Source organism: Rattus rattus, chromosome 12 (assembly GCF_011064425.1).
Source record: "Rattus rattus isolate New Zealand chromosome 12, Rrattus_CSIRO_v1, whole genome shotgun sequence".
Lineage (NCBI taxonomy): Eukaryota > Metazoa > Chordata > Mammalia > Rodentia > Muridae > Rattus > Rattus rattus.
Genome location: NC_046165.1, coordinates 75639690 through 75659860, shown reverse-complemented (window position 1 = coordinate 75659860; position 20171 = coordinate 75639690). Strand labels below are relative to the sequence as shown.

General features: G+C 46.5%; 1 protein-coding gene across 1 annotated transcript in view; it reads right to left on the bottom strand.

Annotated features, from left to right (window-relative positions):
* Positions 1–813: 813 nt before the first annotated feature.
* The window catches only part of Dlgap5 (DLG associated protein 5), a 30818-nt gene continuing 11460 nt past the window's right edge, over positions 814–20171 (bottom strand). Inside the window, exons 9-19 of the mRNA XM_032918083.1 lie at positions 19805–19899; positions 19237–19363; positions 14613–14698; positions 13253–13413; positions 11533–11625; positions 8792–9011; positions 7091–7277; positions 4681–4741; positions 3521–3761; positions 2356–2402; positions 814–1169 (exon numbers count right to left, since the gene is read on the bottom strand). Of these exons, the coding sequence (XP_032773974.1) occupies positions 1056–1169; positions 2356–2402; positions 3521–3761; positions 4681–4741; positions 7091–7277; positions 8792–9011; positions 11533–11625; positions 13253–13413; positions 14613–14698; positions 19237–19363; positions 19805–19899 (1432 nt within the window). The 3' untranslated portion in view covers positions 814–1055. The remainder of the gene's footprint in view (positions 1170–2355; positions 2403–3520; positions 3762–4680; positions 4742–7090; positions 7278–8791; positions 9012–11532; positions 11626–13252; positions 13414–14612; positions 14699–19236; positions 19364–19804; positions 19900–20171) is intronic.

Here is a 20171-nt window from a genome sequence, read left to right as displayed (position 1 = left end):
TCCCCCGAGCCATACACAACTGTCCATCACTCGGCCGTTCCATCTGTCTTCATGCATTGGTAAGGGGCGGCATCCTATGAACATTCTCTATGCAGACACCTATGTAACCTTCCAGGAAGTTGTCTGGGCATCATGATAACACCACCTTTCTTCAAAGCCAAACACATCGAACTCTGATGTCAAAAGAAGACTGAACTTTTTCTTGAAAATGTCTAATCCTATACCTACAAGGTTCCTATCGTGTGGAATGTCTTCTTCCAAAGCTCCGCTCATACTCAGACTAAATCATGACATAGGTAGGGCTATGAGCATTTGCTGAGTGCTGTTTGCAGCACTCAGTTGTCTACTTATGTTCTACTACATATCTATGTACGCACATATGTACATGTATGTATGTATGCAGGAAGGGCTGGATATGCTACATGGACGTGGTGTCGGAGGACGAGTGCCTTTATCTCTGAGCCGTCTCCCTCCCTATCAGCAGCGTTCTACAATCATAAAGCTAAGGGTTTATAACGTAAGGGCTGGAGTGGCGGCTCAGCACGCACGGCTCCTCCAGAGAACTCTCCATAGTCCACGTGAAGCAGCTCGCAGCAGCCTGCAATTTAGAGTTTTTGTGAAGATTATTCTCTCTCAACCCTGTCAGTGGTAGCCAGCTCTGGTAAAGGGAGAATGACCAGAGGCAGCAAGGACTGAACAGTAAAATAAGTGGACTTCCTGATTCAGAAACCCTCATCTAAAGCAATACAGGAAAACAAAGTGATCTGGTGTCTACAGATACAGCGCTCAAATGAAAAATCTATAAAATGAGGGTGCAGATGCAAAACCTTGGTTCACGTTTAATATTTTAAATAACCTACAGGGTTTCTACAGTATCACCATTAAAATCCATGAACAGGGAACATTAAAACACTGTAATGCAATATAAACAGACCAAAGAGAAGTGCATACCAGTGCATATTTTCAACAATTTAAGAATGTATCAAAGAAGTAACAATGTGAAGAAAAGAATGTTTGCAATAATTTTTAAATTAAAAGCCCTCCTGGTGTTCTCTTCAGGGTCTTAGCGGTGAGAAGACGATGAGGTTACCGCCGAAGGAGAACTGTCGGCCTCGATCTTGCTGTCTGGTGTCCTCTCGCGTGCAGGGGCTGGTGCAGCTAAGGTCAGGCTAAAGAACACAGCAGAGCAGTCAGGGAATCCACCATCGACAGCTGCCCCAAATGAGCTTTCTATGCCCTTAGTCAACTGAATGCCAAAGAGTAAGCTTCCCCATGAAATTAACAGCGTAAGACCCAACGTAAAGCTTTAATTTTACTCCTGTGTGCCACCATAGCAGGTGGATCTCAAGGGGCCAGCCTGGTCTACAGAGTGAGCTAGAGGACACCCAGGGCTATGCAGAGAAACCTCGTTTCACTCCCTGAACCCCAAAATAAAGACCCCACAGCAGAGCACGGCTGGAGTAAGGAACTTCAGGGTGAACACAGCCGAGGAGCCCCGTGATGGGGGCAGACCCTGCCCACCACACCCTGGCTTTCCATCTTATGTTGTGTTTTCTTTTTAAATATACTTTATTATAAAAACTTGTGTCATTTAGAAATGTCTACCATGGGGTTGGGGATTTAGCTCAGTGGTAGAGCAGCTTGCCTAGCAAGCGCAAGGCCCTGGGTTCGGTACCCAGCTCCGGGAAAAAAAAAAAAAAAAAAAAAAAAGAAACGTCTACCATAATCCAAGCCACTCACTAAATATTAGACACTCATCCAATGTCTCCTATCAAATTTGAATAGCAAGATACATGTCAGGGTTTATGACTAGTTAGATTGTATGACTTTTCTCAATTAAAAACATTTTTTTATGTACATGGGTGCTCTGCCCATGGAGGGCAGAAGAGGGTGGTGGGCACTATGGGCAGAGTGGGTGCTGGGAACTAATAACCCCGGTGCTCTGAGTGCCCTCCAGCCCTCTTTCAGTTTTAGAACAGATCCTGTATAAAACTCAACACGTGTACAGATAATGGGAAAACATACATTCTAAACCCTGCACAGGTTGAAAGATGAGTAATGTTCATTTTATAAAACAAATCTAGCACTGGGACACCTGTAATCTTGGTACCAGAGAGGAGAGTTCAGGCCAGCCTGGTCTCTAATTTAGACCCTATTTGAAACCAAACAGGGTGGTTGAGAGGTCTCAGCAAGTTAAAGGGCTGAGGACTTTAGTTCCATCCCTGAAACCCCACAGAAGGTCTGGTTCCCCAACGCTGTCCTCTGACCGCCACACATGCTCTGGCATGCACACACCCTCCCTCACAATAAGCATAAAGAAGACACACTCAAAGCAGAGTTAAGATGAAAACTTACTGGACCAAGAAGATGGCATTCAGAAGTGAGACTTTTATGTAGCAGTACTGAAAAATAAGAGAAATGATTTTAAAAGAACATTCTTTTGATCAAGCTGTTACAAGTGGACAAAGCTTTAATCAATCAAATGAAGACACAGACCTACCAGGCCTGGCTATGTCACACTGTTTAAATGCAATTAGATTTCAGGTGAAGTCTTTCTTTAAGCATAAGAGTCTTCTGTAAGAAAGTACCATACTGGGGTTGGGGATTTAGCTCAGTGGTAGAGCGCTTGCCTAGCAAGCAGAAGGCCCGGGGTTCTGACCCCCGCTCAAAAAAAAAAAAAAGAAAAAAAAAAAAAAAAAAAAAAAAAAAAAGAAAGTACCATACTTGTAGTATTGAAGGTACCCAGAGCTTGAAGAGGAACAGACAGAGGCCAGTGTGGTGGCACACACTGTAACCCAGCACATAGGAGGCAGGGCAGGTGGATCTCCATGAGGTCCTGGACCCTGGTCTACACAGCCAGTTGCAGGCCAGCCAGGGCTACATAGTGAGATCATGTACAACACAAAGAAATCCAGGTAAAAGACCTTAACTGACTGCACGGCCGTAACATTTTACTTTACCTTAGGTCTCCAATAGACCTACAGGACAGCAGAGGAAAATCAGGCCACCGCTGCATTGTAACACAAATGTGAGTCCCGCTTCCCTTTATAGAGCAATCGCCTAGTACAATATGCACGAGAGAGGAAAAGCAGAACATTCTGAAGGAGTGTCTGGATGTGGGCTGAAGAGAGCTGAAGGACTTTTCTGAGTCTAATCGTCAGCAGGTCTAAATCAAAGGCTCCTCCTCTCCAGTGCGCATCAGCGCTTCTCTCTGAAGCCTTCGTGCTAAAAGCACCACTTTTTTTTCCTTCCCATTTTGAAACAAGGTCTCACTGTGCTGCTCTTGCTGGCCTGGAACACTATGTGCAGGACAGGCTGGCCCTGACCTAGGAGTAATCCTCCTGTCTTGGTTTCTCTTTTGCCAGGATTATAAGTGTGTTCTTCACCGCTGGTTGAAGAACGACGTATTCTGAAACTAGTCAGTATGAGAGAGTTACAGTGAGAACCTGGTTCTCAGACGTCTACAACAATCACCTACATTCACCCTCTCTTCCAGCTTCACTGTATCTGAAGACCTTACCTGACTGGGACAGCTCAGCTCCTTCTTGTAAGGAGTCACGCTGTGAGAAGGCATTTGTCTCAGGGTGACTCATCAGCACATCCTGGGAGAGGACTGCAGAGCCCACTCCTTCCACGGCTGCAGCCGAGACTGCGTCCTTTTGGTTACTGTTAGCATCGCCGGCCACTTCACCAGCAGGAAGAGGCAAATTCATTGTCGCAACAGAAAAACACTCCATCTTGACCTTTATTTTATTTACATCCTAGAGGCAAAAAGTGGGCGTTATAGATTCTGATCACCTATAATTGAGTCAAATGAAAACAGTTTTACTGCTATTAAATATATGAAAAAAGAAGGCTGACATATTAAAAAAAAAAAAAAATCCAAAGAATGGAAGGCAGCACTCAGGAGGCGGAGGCAGGCAGATCTCTGCTAGTTCTCGGCCAGCCTGGTTTACAGAGCAAGTTCCAGGACAGCCAGAGCTACACAGAAAAACCCTACCAGGAAAAAACAAACAGAACGTGTGAAGAGCGCCCTGAGTCGCACTGTCTTGCTTCAGGACATCTGCACAGATCATAAAGAACACCGGGAGGAAGACAGCAGCCTTGTCAGCAGGCGCCCACTCAGCTCAGAGTGCCACATGTTTTTGGGAAGAGAAAGTAAATTACAAGAGCAAACTGGGCCTGGTGTCCCCAGGACTCTGGGGCAAGAAGGTTCCAGTTCAAGGCCTACGGAGTGAAGGAATCCAGATGTAATAACACAGATGAGTAGTTACTGTCACCATCAAATCTGGTTCAAAGATTAGAGGCCATGGCAAGAGATGGCTCAGAGGTTAAGAGCACTGGCTACCCTTCAAAGGGCCTGGGTTTGATTCCCAGCACCCACATGGCAGCTCACAACCGTCTGTAATTCCAGGTCCAGGAGACTATGCACACAGTGAATAGACATACATGCAGGCAAAACACAGAGACAGAAAGCAATTCTTTCAAAGAACTTTAAAGAGGCCATCTTGATATGTCCTGAAGAACATAGCATGGCTTCAAACAACCCAAGGAACAGTCGAACGGGAACGACGACTCTGCCTGTTAGTGTCTTCATAAACACACCACACCCATGGCTGCCGGCCGCCACCCTGCCGCCACCCTGCCACCACCCTGTCACCACCGCGCACAAGGACTTACATGCTCTACGTCACTTGAGTCTTGCTGTACAGGACACAGGATGTCTTCTACTTGGCTGCACCTGAAACGAGCCGTGGTATTATACACCAGTAACGAAACACATCACAGTCATCCACCCTGCATGGAGGCCACTAGCTTGCATAGTGGAACTGAACATAGAGCCTGGCCCAGGAGCCTGCTCATCTGTACAGACTGGACAGTTATTGTATGATGGCCACACAGACGACGCCCCCTTTCCCTAGAAGCTCACAGGCCCCTTCCCATGCCAACTGCTCAGGCTAATACGGGTCCACCTGCAACGCTGACTGTCAGTCAAACCCAGAGCCACAGGACTGGAACAGGTCAGGGTGAGGCTGGGCTCTGAAGCAAAGCAGCTCAGGCACTGTGAAGCGACTTTGCTGTGTCCTGTGTGACCGTTCCTGCTACATAACCCAGGTTGGCTTCTCAACGCTCCTGCCTCAGCTTCCCAAGTGCTGGATCCACAGATGGGCTATCACGCCTGCAAGTTGGCCATGCTTACTTGATAGTATAACTCAATATATTTAATCATAAACGTAAGTAGAGACCAGATCTGAGCATGTTTGTGCCCACAGACACAGACAGACACAACGAACATAGAAAACAATATAACTGGAAACAACAACAACGAAGTCCAGGGCTGGCAGAGGGTGCTTGCCTAGCATGTGAAAGCTCTGTGTTCAATCCCAGGACCAGCCAAAACCAGAACCACAAACCCACTCTTTCGTATGTTAATAAAAAACTTTGGGGTTGGGGATTTAGCTCAGCGGTAGAGCGCTTGCCTAGCAAGTGCAAGGCCCTGGGTTTGGTCCCCAGCTCCGAAAAGAAAAAAAAAAAAACTTTAAAAAAATTTATCTGTCATAGTCTCTTCAAGGGCCAATAAGGTGATTCCTAGGTAAAGGAGCCTGCCACCAAGCCTGGTGACCTGAGCTCACCCCTGGAGCCACATGTTGGGGAGAGAACTGCTCACTGAGAGCTGCCCTCTGGCTTTCACACATGTCACAGCATGCATGCGTGAATCTACACATTCGAAGTAATTAAACAGATTGCAATTTTATTTTCAAGTTTGTCTTGCTGTGACCAGGATGGCCTCGAACTCACAGAGATCCACCTGCTTCTGTCTCCCGAGTGCTGGAATTAAAGGCATGCGCCACCACTGCCTGGTTCTAAGCTGTTTATTTTTAAGATGCCTTCTTGTAAGATGTTTGCAACAGAACATTTAAAAAACATTGTGTGTGTGTGTGTGTGTGTGTGTGTGTATTTGAAGGCCACAGGCTGGCAAAACAAATGCCTTTACCCACTGTTGCTGGTCCCAGAAACTGATTTTGGGAGGGACAATTACAATATGACTCAACCGCTATTACAGATCTTCGTAATACAGATAATGAACTATAATTATACAAAGCAGCATGATAATAAATTGGTATCTTAAAAAACAGTTTTTCTTATAATACCAAAAAGCATTTTTGTGGCCCTAAAAGGTATGTATTAAAAATTAGTTAAGGACTTCCATGTGCCTTTTCTATTTTGACACACAGGGCCTGCCCCCACCCCATACCACACTTAGTGGTATGTTTTTGCGACGAGGAGTGTTCAACATTTTCCAAAGTTCAGATTAGTAACAAGCCCCGCATCTTCTCCAGACATCAGAGTACAGCTTCCTACTCCTCACGGTCCCCTTTCCCTCTCAGATGAGCCGCTGTAAGCGCAGCAGGCTAAGCTGATGCGACTGTGTAGAGAACGGATCAGCTGGGTCAATTGCAAGCTAAACCTCACTAGGATACACTTGGGTTTCTCCTCCAGCGTCTGGCATGGCTACAGTAAGGGCTGTCACGAGTTAATGTCCTAAAGCGATGTCTACACACTGGGCATTTTCTCTATAACCACGGTACGAGGGCACGAGCCTCTTTACCCCCACCAACAGCAGAGCGCTCCTGTTCCACAGACAAGGAGCGTGAGGCTGAGCAAATGACTTGTCCCACGTGTTCGAGCTGCATGTCACATGGGTGGCTTTGAGCCGTGCACAGAGGACACCACATTGCTTCTCTCCCGTGTACTGCACTTTTGCCATTCACAACAGGACCACTTATCAACTTCAGTCTTGGTGCTTTCTCTTAAGACATGTGGTGTTTGTTGCTAAGGCTGGTTCCAAACTCCTGGTGAAATACTCCTTCCACCTCAGTCTCCTGAGTGGCTTGGACTACAACACACAACAGTTGAAGCCAACCTGAAACAGGACGTCTGTTTCCTCAGAATACAGCCAGACTTGCCCATGGTGCGGGGTTATAAGTTTAATTAGAAACGTACAGCTGTCACACTCCACCAGCTTAACTGTATGGAATGGCAGCTCATGTCAACACCGTTAATCTCACAATACACATTAAAGAGATACCTGCTTCCAAGTCCATCTGAAAACGTCCGATCAACGTGCTCGATCGTGCTGCTCTGCGGGTCAGGGTCAGGCCTCTCCAGTGGCGTCTTCTGTCTGAGAAGGTCCCCTGCAGCCCTGCCCTCAGGCACAGCTCTGCTGGCAGACTCATGTGCTCCGAACCTCTGAGAACGACGTTCAGAGGACAGGACTAGAAAAGAACAAACAACCTCCATCGACAGTCTTTTCGATCATTTTTTGTTCAGAAAGGCAGTACAGAGCCTACTCTTGTTACTGCCAGTGCCAGGGACCTTCTGTGACAAGAGGATTGCCACGTTAGCCCATGCTTCGCTTTGCTATGCCATGCCCACGATGTTACAGAACTCATCTAAGGCATGATTGGGGCTGGAGAGGCTCGGTATTCAAGAATGGTGGATGCTCCTCTGGAGGAACCGGGTTCAGTTCCCACACCTCATGGTGTTTCACACAGCTGTGGCCCCAGGGCCTGAGGATCTGATGCTCTCTTCTGGCTTCCACAGGCATCAGCCACACACACGGGCAGACGACCGTGTAGGTAAGCATGCATATACATAAAATAAAACACTAAAACTTACAATAAGCGGTAACAGTAAGGATATTTTAAAGGCATAATGTAAATTAGCAGGCGAGCTAGCCTTAGCTCACTCAGGCAAGCGAGTGCTTGGGTCCTAAGTGCTGACTCAGAGACGCCATGGCGTGCACCTTTAGTCTCAACATGGAGGAGGAGGAGCCAAGAGATCTCTGTGAGTTTGACACCAGCCTGGTCTATACCGTGAGTTCTAGGACACAAAGGGCCACACAAAGAAACCCGGTGTAAAAAAAAAAAAAAAAAAAAAGGAAAGCGGGAAAAAGAACGAAACCTAGTGTGTTAACAAGTTCCTTTGGTCATTCAGAGTATTTATTTCCTGGTAAAGTTGAGACAGGCTACACCCTGCTGTAGACGGTTACCAAGCACAGTTGAAACACAGGTCAGTCATGGGAACGAAGAACAAGCACGTGTTTGCAAACAAACCGCTGAGACCCTTGGCTTCCTCCACCATGCACGTGAGAGGCCGGTGCCAGAAGCACAGTCCTAGCAGGAGGTAGGGGAATGACCTCGGGTGAGCGGCACACAGAAAGCCCTGAGTGCAGGGATGTGCGGCCTCACACCACAGCCTCTCCAGAGGCCCGGGCAGCAGGACCACAGCAGGCTGCAGGTCTGCATGAGTCCAAGGACAGCCTGGGGAACTTAGCCAGGACTTGTCTTTGAGAGAATTCAGAGAGGGAGCCTGTAGCTCAAGGGACAAGTGCTTGCCGAGCACGAGTCAGGCTGAGTCTGACCCCAAGCATCTCAAACGCAGCAGCTCAGTTGCCTCCCCACCCCCATGCAGAGGGCCTGCGGTTGACTGCACGCCTGAGGGAAGCGAGACAGCTCAGGTCCCCTTCCTCAGCAGTCACTCTAACCTAGCTTGCCACAGAACCTCACAGACTGGGACTGCACGGCAGCGGCAGCTATGACATCACTTGGAAAACACCAACGGGATCTTAAAAGACAAATCCCGCACAAGCCAGTATGAGCACAACCTCTCAAACCGTGATGTGCGCGTGTGGGCCTGCCAGCATGGAGCCTATTTCTAGAAATCAGTGCACGGGGTCTTTTCAAGTGAAAGTCACTTTCGACCTTTTACTCAAGCCCCCACTACAAACCTGAGAACGACTTAACAGGACTCTCGATTCTGAAGAAGCCAGCATCGAACACTATTTTGTCGGCTGCCATTGGGATCTCTGGAACTGCAGTCTGGGCTTGCGCTTCCTGCCGCAGCCGGTCTTTCATTGCGTTCTTTATGGCGGCGAGACGACTCCTAGCTGCCGTTCGTCCGTCTTCGTCCTGCTTTGCTTTGCTTGTTTTGCCAGGCACGATTTTTTTCTGCAAGGAGGAATAGTAATTAAAGGTGTTCACTCCCGCCTTCTCCTGCCCCTGTGGTACTGAAGACTGCCCCGAGCCCTGACATGGTTCCCTTTAACTCTTTATTCTGAAGCAGGGTCTCACTATGTTGTCCCCGCTGGCTTGAATGCACACCCATTTCAACCTAAGGACCGGCTGGTATTAAAGGAGGCCCCACCAGTTGAGCATCGCCTTGTGTGATGTGGGTGAAAATGAACCCACAGGCTCACGTGTGGGGATGGCTGGTCCCCAGTCAAGAGAACTGTTTGGCAGAATAGATGTGGCCCTGCTGGAGTAGGTAGGCCCTGGTTGGAGAAGTGTGTCACTGGTGGTGGGGGGAACTTCAAGTTTCATAAAGTTCGCCCCAACCAGACTAAACAATGCAGGAGAGACATCTGGTGGTCATGGGGAGAATTACAATTATTATACGATAGAGCCACTGATGTATTATTATTTTGAGAGCTAAGCAATTAAATACCCACCGTATGTCAGGAGCAGCAGTGCAAGCCTGTAATCCCAGGACCCTGGGCTGAGGCAGAGGATTCTTTTGAAGCTCCCCCTGCCCCCATTGTAGCGGCAGCCATTTTGTTCCAGCTATTTTGTATCATTGCTGTAATATGCCTGCCAGTCACTGACCCAGAAAAACAACTTGATTCAGATTAGGGCCATGTTCCCCATGTAACTTACGTTCTAAACGTTCTGAGGTTTGTTAATCTGAAATTCCATGACTATAAGGTTCATTTATGTAGGACCCATCAAAGTAAAGTGCGTTTAAAACGGCTTGAGCCGGGGCTGACCACTGGGCAGCACTTCCAGCACCTGCGTAGGGGCTCATGTAGGTTTAGCCTTCATAAGCTGGCCCTGAGAGATGTCCAGCGCACAGCCTTGAGCTGTTGCCCTGGTTAGTCAGGCTTGGGGTATGCGTTCCATAAACCATCCCTTTTAACTGAGATTGGTACTCGTGTGGTATGGGGTGACTTTTAGACCCCAACAGATTTCATGTTTGAATTCAGGCTGGGATACTTAGTAAGACCCACCCCAAAAGACAAATATTACACTAGCCCCTCTTTAAATAACATCCTTTGCTATTACAGAAGATTTAAACTGTGCTCAACGAACTAACCTTTCCTCCTCTCAGATCTTTGTAGTGAGATTTCATTGAGAAGAAATAATAAAGTTTCTTTACTAAGACAGAATTCAGAACAGCTTAGTTTGTATAACACAGTATAAAGTATCAACCTAAATTTATAAACTAAGTGTACTTCTAAAATCAGAAGAAAACTGACCATTTAATTTGACAAATGTCCATGGGGCGTAAGTAAGATGGACTTTTTAAAAGATGTGTGTACATGTGTGTGTTTCTGTGTGAGAATATGCATGAGTGCAGGCGCCCCCAGAGTCCAGCCCCCGAGAGCTGGAGTTACAGGTCTCTGCAAGCTACAATGTGTAAGAAAGAGAAGCACATGTTTTTAAGCCCTCTAAGTGGATTATTAGATTAGCAAAGCATGTCTTCCAGTCTGCCCCACAGGAAGCATGCCAACAGTGAGGGGGTATGATCTGCCCACTGAGAGCATGCGCTCTGAAACAAGTAACCCTGGAATGGGGCTGGAGAGATGGCTCAGAGGTTAAGAGCAATGGCTACTCTTCCAGAGGTCCTGAGTTCAATTCCCAGCACCCACATGGTGGCTCACAACCACCTGTAATGGGATCTGATGCCCTCTTCTGGCCTGCAGGGATACATGCAGGCAGAACACTGTATACATAATAAATAAACTTAAAAACAAACAAACCTGGAATGAAATCCTTGGGCAAATGATTCCATCTTTTGGAGTTTTGGGATTTTCAACCATAAACTGTGACTGCAGCGCCCTCTAATTGGACTGCTCTGAAGCTTAACATGTGTGTGACTCTCTAGAGTTCAGCTTAAACAAAACGCAAATTATCTGCTATTGCAATCGCAAGCACATACATACACATAGGTTTGCTCTGGTTTTGTACAGCAGAGTCTTGCTTTACAGTCCTTGCTGTCCTGATCCGTGCTACAACCCACACTGGCCTTGAACTCATGGTAATCATTCTGCCCAGCCTCTAAAGAGCTGGCACTACAAAGCTGTCGCACCGCCCACATCGACACAGGTCCAGCTCTCAGAATAAAACACATGCCCATCCACCTACTGTCTAGGAGCACTTCAGTCACCTCAACTCCACCGCTCATGTGTCACTTTCTTCCTTTTGGAAGAAGACATCTTACATTTTGTGTTGACTATATTCTTGCTCCCCTGCCCCCACACCAATCAGAATAAGCACCATATGAAATTTAGTTTGTGAACAGTCAAAGTTTCCATGGCAGAAGTGAGGAACCAGCGCCTCCAACTTGTCCTCTGATCCTCACCTGCACCTCGTGGCACAACCCGACTGGCCCGCCCACCCACAGAGATAAATTAATAAAAACAAAAGTCAGAGAATTTGTGCTAGAAATCTGGGTAGAAGCGCACAGACCTACCCGGACGACTTTCTTGCTTGGATTACTGTTGTCTTTCCATCCAGACTCCTCGAGTTTCATCAGGTTGTTGAACTTTTGGGTTACATCATCGACCTGGTAATAAAAGCCCAAGTTCATCCAATTAATGCTATGTTAATTGCTACTTTAGGACTCTAAAATGAATGACCATGTCAAACAAAACAAAATGGTGATTTAGAACTGGTAGTTATTAAACTTAAAATCCTGTGTGTTAGGGTGTGTGTGTGTGTGTGTGTGTGTGTGTGTGTGTGTGTGTGTGTGAGAGAGAGAGAGAGAGAGAGAGAGAGAGAGAGAGAGAGAGAGAGAGAGAGAGAGAGAGAGATAGGGAGAGAGGGAGAGAGAGACAGAGAGACAGAGAGAAACTGACTCACATCAACCCAGGATGGCCCACAACTTGCTGTACAGTCCAAGAAAACATTGGGAACTCCCAATCTTCCACCCTCCACCTCCCAAAGCCGGGGTTTATTCAGTTAAAGTCACTGGAAATTATGTGCTCAAGATTTTTGTTGTTGCTTTGAAAGAAGGTTTCTCTGTGCAGCCTTAGCTGCCCTGGAACTCTCTCCCTAGACCCTGCTGACCTTGAACTCATAGTTCTGCCTGCCCCTGCCTCCTGAGTGCTGGGATCAAAGACGTGCCTGACCCAAATCAAGAACCTTTATAGTAAAACTGTTGACATATTTGGTCTAGAAACCTTTAAACCCTACATAAAGGACGTCATATATGGCCAATTCTCCCATGCTGCCTGCTTAGCTGCGACCTTCCTGCTTCATCTATTAACGTCTGATGGCGAGCCGTGCTGAACCTCACTTCAGAAACTCGCCGTCTCGCCACCAGCTTCTGTCCTGTGCTACGGCATCCATCCATCCAGGTCTTTTTTCCAAAATTTTAAATTGGATTGTTCATTTTCATGCTTTCTTTCTCATTTTTTTTTTAAGGAGGAGGAGGGGAAGGGAGAGAGAAGAAACCCTACAAATTCCAAATCCAGAGAAGGAACAACTTAATGACCAAGTGCCTGCCCAGCAGAGGGAAAGCCCCAAGTCAGGTCCTCAGCACCACACCCCGGAGAGGGTGGGATCCCTGGCATTTGCATGTAACCTACGGATATCCTGCACAGCAGAAAGCACTGTATGTTGTTCCTAATTCTGAATCCAATTCTGAATGCAAATTCTATAGCCTCAGCTTCCCAGGGCGATGAGATTAAAGGTGTAGCCGCCCGCACAAGTGACCTTGCTTCGTTTTCCTTCCTTCAGGATTGATTTTATTTTATGTGTGTATGTTAGATGCATGTGCCTGAGAGGTCATATGTGTCCCACGTGAGTTGGGTGCTGTAAGAGGGTGTCAGATTCTCTGTGTTTCTGTGTGACCCTGGCTGTCTGGAACTGTAGACCAGGCTGGCCTCAAACTCAGAAACCCACCTGTGCTTGCCTGGGATTGGGCACCGTGTGTGCCACCATGCCCTGCTCTCTCCTGCCTTTTGGTCGTCTCTAACCACAACGCCTGGTGCACAGCAGGAACTCAGTAACGCACCAGCTCATTCCTCCCATACACCATTGTCACAGACTGACAACATGGGGGAGAAGGTGGTGCAGCTGCATGGGGCTTCCCGATAGCTCTCTCTTTTCATCCTATACAGCAGCTGAACAATCATCGTCCCATTTTACTGATGTTGGAAGCAGAGGTAGACAACACACCTGACACATACCTGAAAACTAACCATATCCCAGAATCCATCCAGATCTGTACAGGTGGTCTCCTTTTCCCCGCGTTTATATTCACAATTATCCACCAGTCCTTCGAACTGTCTGAATCTCTCCATGATAAGGAGTCTTGTTTGACCAACTGCTGTCCGGATAAGATCTTTAGCTAAAGAAGTTAAGAAATGAAAACAGGCCTTTATAGCAGCCAGACAACTGAGACCTCCAGGGTATGAGGATACCCTGGGGCTCGCAAGATCAAATTCCTACAGCAAACAAAAATGACTGGCCATCAACACTGAGCACCAGCTGCTTGAAGAACCAGTAAGAGTTAACAACGTCCACCCTCAATCATACACGGCTTCACAGTGAATAGGATCCCCCCACCTTGTATTTTATGAGACTTCAACCTCACATGGCCAAGGCACGTAAGTATCCAAGGACCTTGTACTGGTGACTTTTTATAAATGGCTTCTCCAAATAAGTGGAACTAAGTACCTTTGCCAAAATTTGTTTTCATAATTATACATAATTATAATTACATAATTATAATTCAGAGTAAACATACACATACATATATAAACACATACAAATATATTTTTTTCTTGTTTTGTTTTTTGGTTTTTTTTTTTTTTTTTTTTTTTAGACAGGGTTTCTCTATGTAGCCCTGGCTATCCTGGAATTTTTTCTGTAGATCAGGCTAGCCTTGAACTCATGATCCACCTTGTCTCTGCCTCCTGAACAATGAGATTAAAGGAATACTAGATAACACTACTATACCTAAGGTCACATTAAGAAAACAAAATATGGGCTGGAGAGTTGGCTCAGCGGTTAAAAGCACTGACTGCTCTTCCAGATGTCCTGAGTTCAGTTCCCAGCAACCACATGGTGGCTCACAACCATCTGTAATGAGATCTGATGCACCTCTTCTGGTGTGTCTGAGGACAGCTACAGTGTACTCATGTAAATAAGTAAATCTTTAAAAACTACAAAGTTGGACAACACAGGAGTTTTAATTTTGAAATGAATAGAAATAAGGGCTATGGATAGAACTTGATGTTCAAGTATTTGTTTAGCACATACAAGGCCCTGGGCCGAATCTCTTTTACTACTACTACTATTACAACAACAAAAACTAAACACACACACACACAGACACAGACACAGACACACACACACACCCCTTAATACACAACATAACACTTTCTGTTGTCAGGTGTGACCCTGTAAGCCCAGTCCTTGGGAGGTAAAGTTCAAGTTCAAGTACAGAGTGAGCTCTAGGTCAGCCTGTGCTGAGAACCTCTCTACAACTAAAACCAACACAATGACAACAACAAAAGAAGCAGAACTGAGATAGACTTCTCTCACCATCATCGGGAATGTCCAGTTCTAGCTTCTTCTCCCAGTCCAGGCAGTGCGAGTTTAGTCTGTCAGTTTCTGATTGCAGAATTTTTCTAAAATTATGATATACATGTTAGTGTTCCAAGTATTGCCCACATTAATTCAATCTTACCATTTTGACATAATACATAAAACTAGAATGGTTTAAAACAAATCCTAGAACTCGGGACGCAGAAGTTGCTGATCTCTGAGTTCAAGACCAGCCTGGTTTACAAAGTGAGTTCCAGGACAGCCAGGGCTACAGAGAAACCCTGTCTCAAAAACCAAACCAAAACAACCAAACATTTTTTAAAAATCAGGTATTAAAAAAAAAAAAGAATAGTAACAATGGTAATTTTGGAGACTTTATGTGTAAGGATTCAATGAACTATACTAAAACTCATGAAAGACACATTTCCTGTCATCGTATACCTTGTGTATGGCCATTCCTCTCTCCCTAAAACTCACATTGGGTGCATGATGCCAAGACCCCCCTCCAAACCACCACTCCTGATGTTCTGTTCCCTGTTCAGAGGCTGACTAGAGTCTAACGAGTCTGGTGTCTAATTCATACTCACACATGGTTCTTTTTGGACCTAAGGACAAGCCGAGTGCCAAGGGCTGGAGATAACCCTGTGAGGTCTGTGGTTAAAGCTCACCATGCAGTGCACCCCTGCAGGCCTAGCACTTGAGGGAGGAGGAGCTCTCTGTAAGTGAGAAGCCAGCATGGTCACACAGTGAGTGCCGCTGTCACGGCCACAGAGCAAGACCCTGGGTCAGAAAGAGGTAAGAACGAACAACCCACTCTCTCCATAAGGGTGCGGCCTTCAGTGCAAAGGCTGGCGATTAGATGGTGAGTCTTGGTCAGATTTGCTCACAGACAACATTTGATGTCCAGAGACCTTTTGTTGTTTCTCTGTGCAGCCCTGGCTGTACCGGAGCTCACTCTGTAGACCAGGCTGGTCTCAAACTCAGAGATCCGCCTGCCTCTGCCTCTTAAGTGCTGGGATTAAAGGTGAGTGCCACCACAGCGCAGCTCTAGAAACTTTTTTTTTTTTAAAGATCAGGACTCACCTTAGAGCCCTACCTGACCTTGAACTCAAACATCCTCCGCCCTTCGGCTAGGACTAAAGGTGTATGTCACAGCCTGGCTGAAGACGTTTTTGACTGTCACTCTAGGATAGAGCTGCTCCCAGCACCCAACAATGTGCAGATTAGACCCCAAACAAGAAGGACGCAATCTCAATGTGAACAATGCTAAGGCTGAGACCTGACGTAGGAGGAGTTAAATCTGTGCTCATACACACATCCCACAGTGCACACAAAGAACCGAGAGCAAGGTCCCAAAGGCACACTGACACTCATGTTCCCAGAAACTGTAGCCAATAAAAGAGGGACACGAGCCAAGTGCCAACACAGCTGGGTGTGGTGGCACCAGAGTCAGAGACAGAAGGAGCCATCGACATTGGAGACTGCTACAGGGAGCTCTGGGCCAGTCAGGTTCAAAACGTGTAGAGTGCATTTTAAGCCAGCCAGGAGAACACAGCATGGTGCTGTCATGAACAAGAATAAGAACAAAACAAACAACAGAAACACAGTTGACGGATCCAGGGAGAGGCAAACTGTGATTCATATGGAGTAGCACGTTTCTTTATTTACTTTCATGTGTGAATGCTTTGCCCTTGAAGGACAGAAGAGGGTACGGATTCCCTGAAGTGACAGCTGGTTGGGGGCTGCCATGTTTGCTGGGAACCAAACTCCTCTGTAAAAGCAGCAAAGAACCCTTAATTTCTGAGCTCTCCCTCCAGCCCAGCCTCCCACCCCCAGTACTATCCAACCATGAGAAAGGACAACAGCACAGGTCTGTAATCTCAGCACTTCTTGGGCACAAACAGGAGGACTGCCCATGAGTTGGAGACCAGTCTGGTCTACAAAGTAAAGTACATGCCAGTTAGGACTACACATTGAGATCACAACTCAAAAATCAATCAATCTATCAATCTATCTATCTATCCATCTTAAGGACACTATGCTAAGAGGAAGAAACAAGTCACAAAAATGAACGCTGGCCTGGGGTGGTAGATAAATGTCTAAAACCCCACCAGTCAGAAGGCTGATGCAGGAACATCTCCTGCCTCACCAAGTCTGGGCTACTTGAGACCGTCTTAAAACAAATGAAGAAGGGGTTGGGGGAATTAAGCGCAAGGCCCTGGGTTTGGTCCCCAGCTCAAAAAAAAAAAAAAAAAAAAAAAAAAAAAAAAAAAAAGAGGCTGGACAGTGGTGACGCACACCTTCAAGCATGGCACTCAGGCAGGAGAGGCAGGTGAATCTCTGGGAACTCAAGGCCATCTTGGTCTACAGAGTAAGTCCCAGGACAGAAGGACTATGAAGAGACCCTGTCTCAAACAACTCTCCAATCTCCCCCCAAATAAATTAATTAATAAAGGCAAATAGTGTGTGGTTCTACTTAATTGCACGATGCACTTAGTAGAAAAGATGGAGAGAGAGACTAGAAAGGCGCTTGCTAGAGGCTCTTAGGAGAAATGGGGATCTGTCTTGATACAGAACACAGGAGATGAAGGTTATGGAGATGGTGGAGGTGATGGCCACATGACACTATGGGTGTATTTAATACCTGTGCGCTGCACATGTACAGTGACACTTACATGGTGTACCCCTCACCTTAATAAGAAAAACTAGAAAAATACCAACAAACTCAGGGGAGATAAAAGGAAATCAAACAAGGCATGGGAGGGTCGACTCCCTGTGCACCCGCTCAGTGTGTAACACACAGCCTGAAACCCAAGCCTCCCAAGCGCTGGTTTGGAGGTGTGAGCCTCTGCACCGTGCTCAGCTCTGATTTCCTTTTTTTTTTTTTTCTTCCCTTTTCTTTTTTTCGGAGCTGGGGACTGAACCCAGGGCCTTGCGCTTGCTAGGCAAGTGCTCTACCACTGAGCTAAATCCCCAACCCCGTCAGCTCTGATTTCCTAAAAGAGAAGTTAGGCCTAGAGCTGTGCTCAGTGACAGAGCACGTCCACAGCTCACGCACGGCTCTGGGTTTGACGAAACAGTGGAAAGCTCAGAAATGAACGGAAGAAAAAGGCTTAGTTCATTCAACAGACAGACTTAAGACACAAGGACTGAGGTACTGAGGGCTGGGATGAAGCTTAGCCCTGACATCACTTAGCTGGTCACCTCAGGGTCTTAGGACATCGAACACTAGGGACACCTCGAGACACCCTTACATTATAACTGTAGAAGCGATTCAAGTGGCTGCTAACACGAAAGGCTCAGAAAAGGATAATTAAAATAGAAGAAGCCTGGCTCGTCAGTTAGGAGTGCTGTTTGATTCTCAGCGCCCACACAGAGCTCACAGCCCTCTGCTCACTCCACTTCCAGGGGATCTAAAATCCTCTGGTGTGCCCTCTGCAGGTAGCAGCCACACGCAATGCACTGGCATACGTGTAAGGCTAGCATATGTGTAAGCATGACACCTACATATATAACACGCCGACCAACCAACAACAGAGGTACCACAGGAAGATGGCATGTCCTCTAGCTGGATGACGAAGCTCTGAAACCCTGCGAGACCTGTCCTGGGGAAATAACAGCAACTTCCGACACTGCTGAGGGAATGGCATGGGAATCAGTGTTTGCTTTGTGTTTTCAAAGATGGTCTGGTCTCAGCCCTGACAGCTGATGACTTCAGGGGGATAGAAAGAGTCGGTTCTCTTTAAAGGTATGGCTTCTGGTAGGTCGAGCATGTTCCAGTGGACAGTACACTCACAAAGAGAAGCCATAGGTTATTTAAACCAATAAAAAGACTTGCTGGGTTTGGAGGCAGGTGCGGACCAGGAAAGCATTAAAGAAGGATGCTGGGGTGAATCTGGTAAAAATACGTCGTATGGAATTCGCAAAGGATTTTAAAAAGAAAAAGGCAAGCTCTCATGCTTCCCCAGTTGTCTGGAACTTGTTATGTAGCCAAGGATGGCCTTAAATTCCGGATCCTCCTGGCTCTACCTCCTGAGTGCTGAGATTGCAGGCCTGGCCCGTTTATTCAATACCTAATGGATGCCAGGAGGGACACTGCCGAATGACACCTCCAGCTTTTCCCTTTTCAGTTTTGGCTTTGGCTGAACCCTGTTTATTCACACCAACCGAGTCCCACCAAGTGAGCGGAGACACAGCAGGGGAGGTGGGGTTTGTACCCACGCACGAGAAAGTTCTTCAGGTGCTAGAACAGGATGTCAGCAACACTTACCACAGACGCGAACAAAACAATAGATTGTACAAGACTTAAAGGTGTTTGTCCTGAAATGCAGTATTTATCCCTTAAAATATTAACAAAACAAAACAAACAAACAAACAAACAGAAAGCCAGTTAAGGCCTGCAAGGAAGAGTCAGACCCCAGGGCTGGGAAGGAGACTTCCCCTCACACACGTGCCACTCTTTGACTGGAAACCATCTTTACGCCCACCTGCAAGTGAAAGACATCCAAGGCCAGTTCCTCGCCATCTACCATACTCAACGTCTGTGCACACAATCCAACACTTCTATCTGGGACGAGCGGCCTAGACGTGAATGCCAAGTCTTACAGTAACGACCACAAACCTGAAATACGGCACGTCGTGCTGCAGCTGACCCGTCTGACCGTCACCTGCTTCAGATGAGGTGATTCCTTTCACTGAAAGGTGATCTGAACTTGATGTAGAAGCGTCCTTCTGATTTAAGCCACATTCTACGGCATAAACAAAAACATTCATTGAAGAACAATTCATAAAGTGACACTCCCCCCCAGGAGACTTTTACAGTCCTTTGGTTTTATCTAAACTCTGTCTCCGCCTCGGTCACTTTGTTCACATCACCTCTGTCATGGCTGTTAATATTCCTGTGTCCACGCGTGTGGAGGTCACAGGTCATCTACCAGCGTCAGCCCTCAAGCATGCTCTCTGCTCTCCTGTAGTTCTGAAAGGGTCTCTTCCCAAGGCCTGGAAAGCCACAGCAGTGTCTCCTCCCACGGCGAGCCCCGCCCACACCCAGCTCTGCCCTCCCGGAGCTCCTCCTCCTCATTTCCCAAGCCCTGGACACAACACAAGAACTACACAGAGAAAATGAGCTCACATGAAATTCTACAAAATCGTAAGCCAGAGAAGCGACAGCGTTAATTAAAACGACATACCTTTCCTAGAGTCTGTTTGTGAATCCAAACCAAATCGTGATTTATTTGATTCTTGCTGTACCGAGATTTCATTTGTTGTGTCTTGAGTTGTGGCACTAAAAATAATAGGAAAAAAAAAAATCACAAAAAATGAAGTTCACATATATGTATGTATCTAAAAGATTTGAAAGTGTTGCTTAAAAAAAGAAAAAAAAAAAAAACAGGATAAAATAGAAAAGTTTGCTTTTTAGAGAGCAGGCCTCATTATGTAACACACAGAGTGGCTTTTATTTAATAAATTTCTCTTCAGATGGGGCGATACATGCCCTTAGCCCCAGCAGACGATTGGGTGTTGGCCTCAGATGTCCAGTATCATGGATGCAGGGAT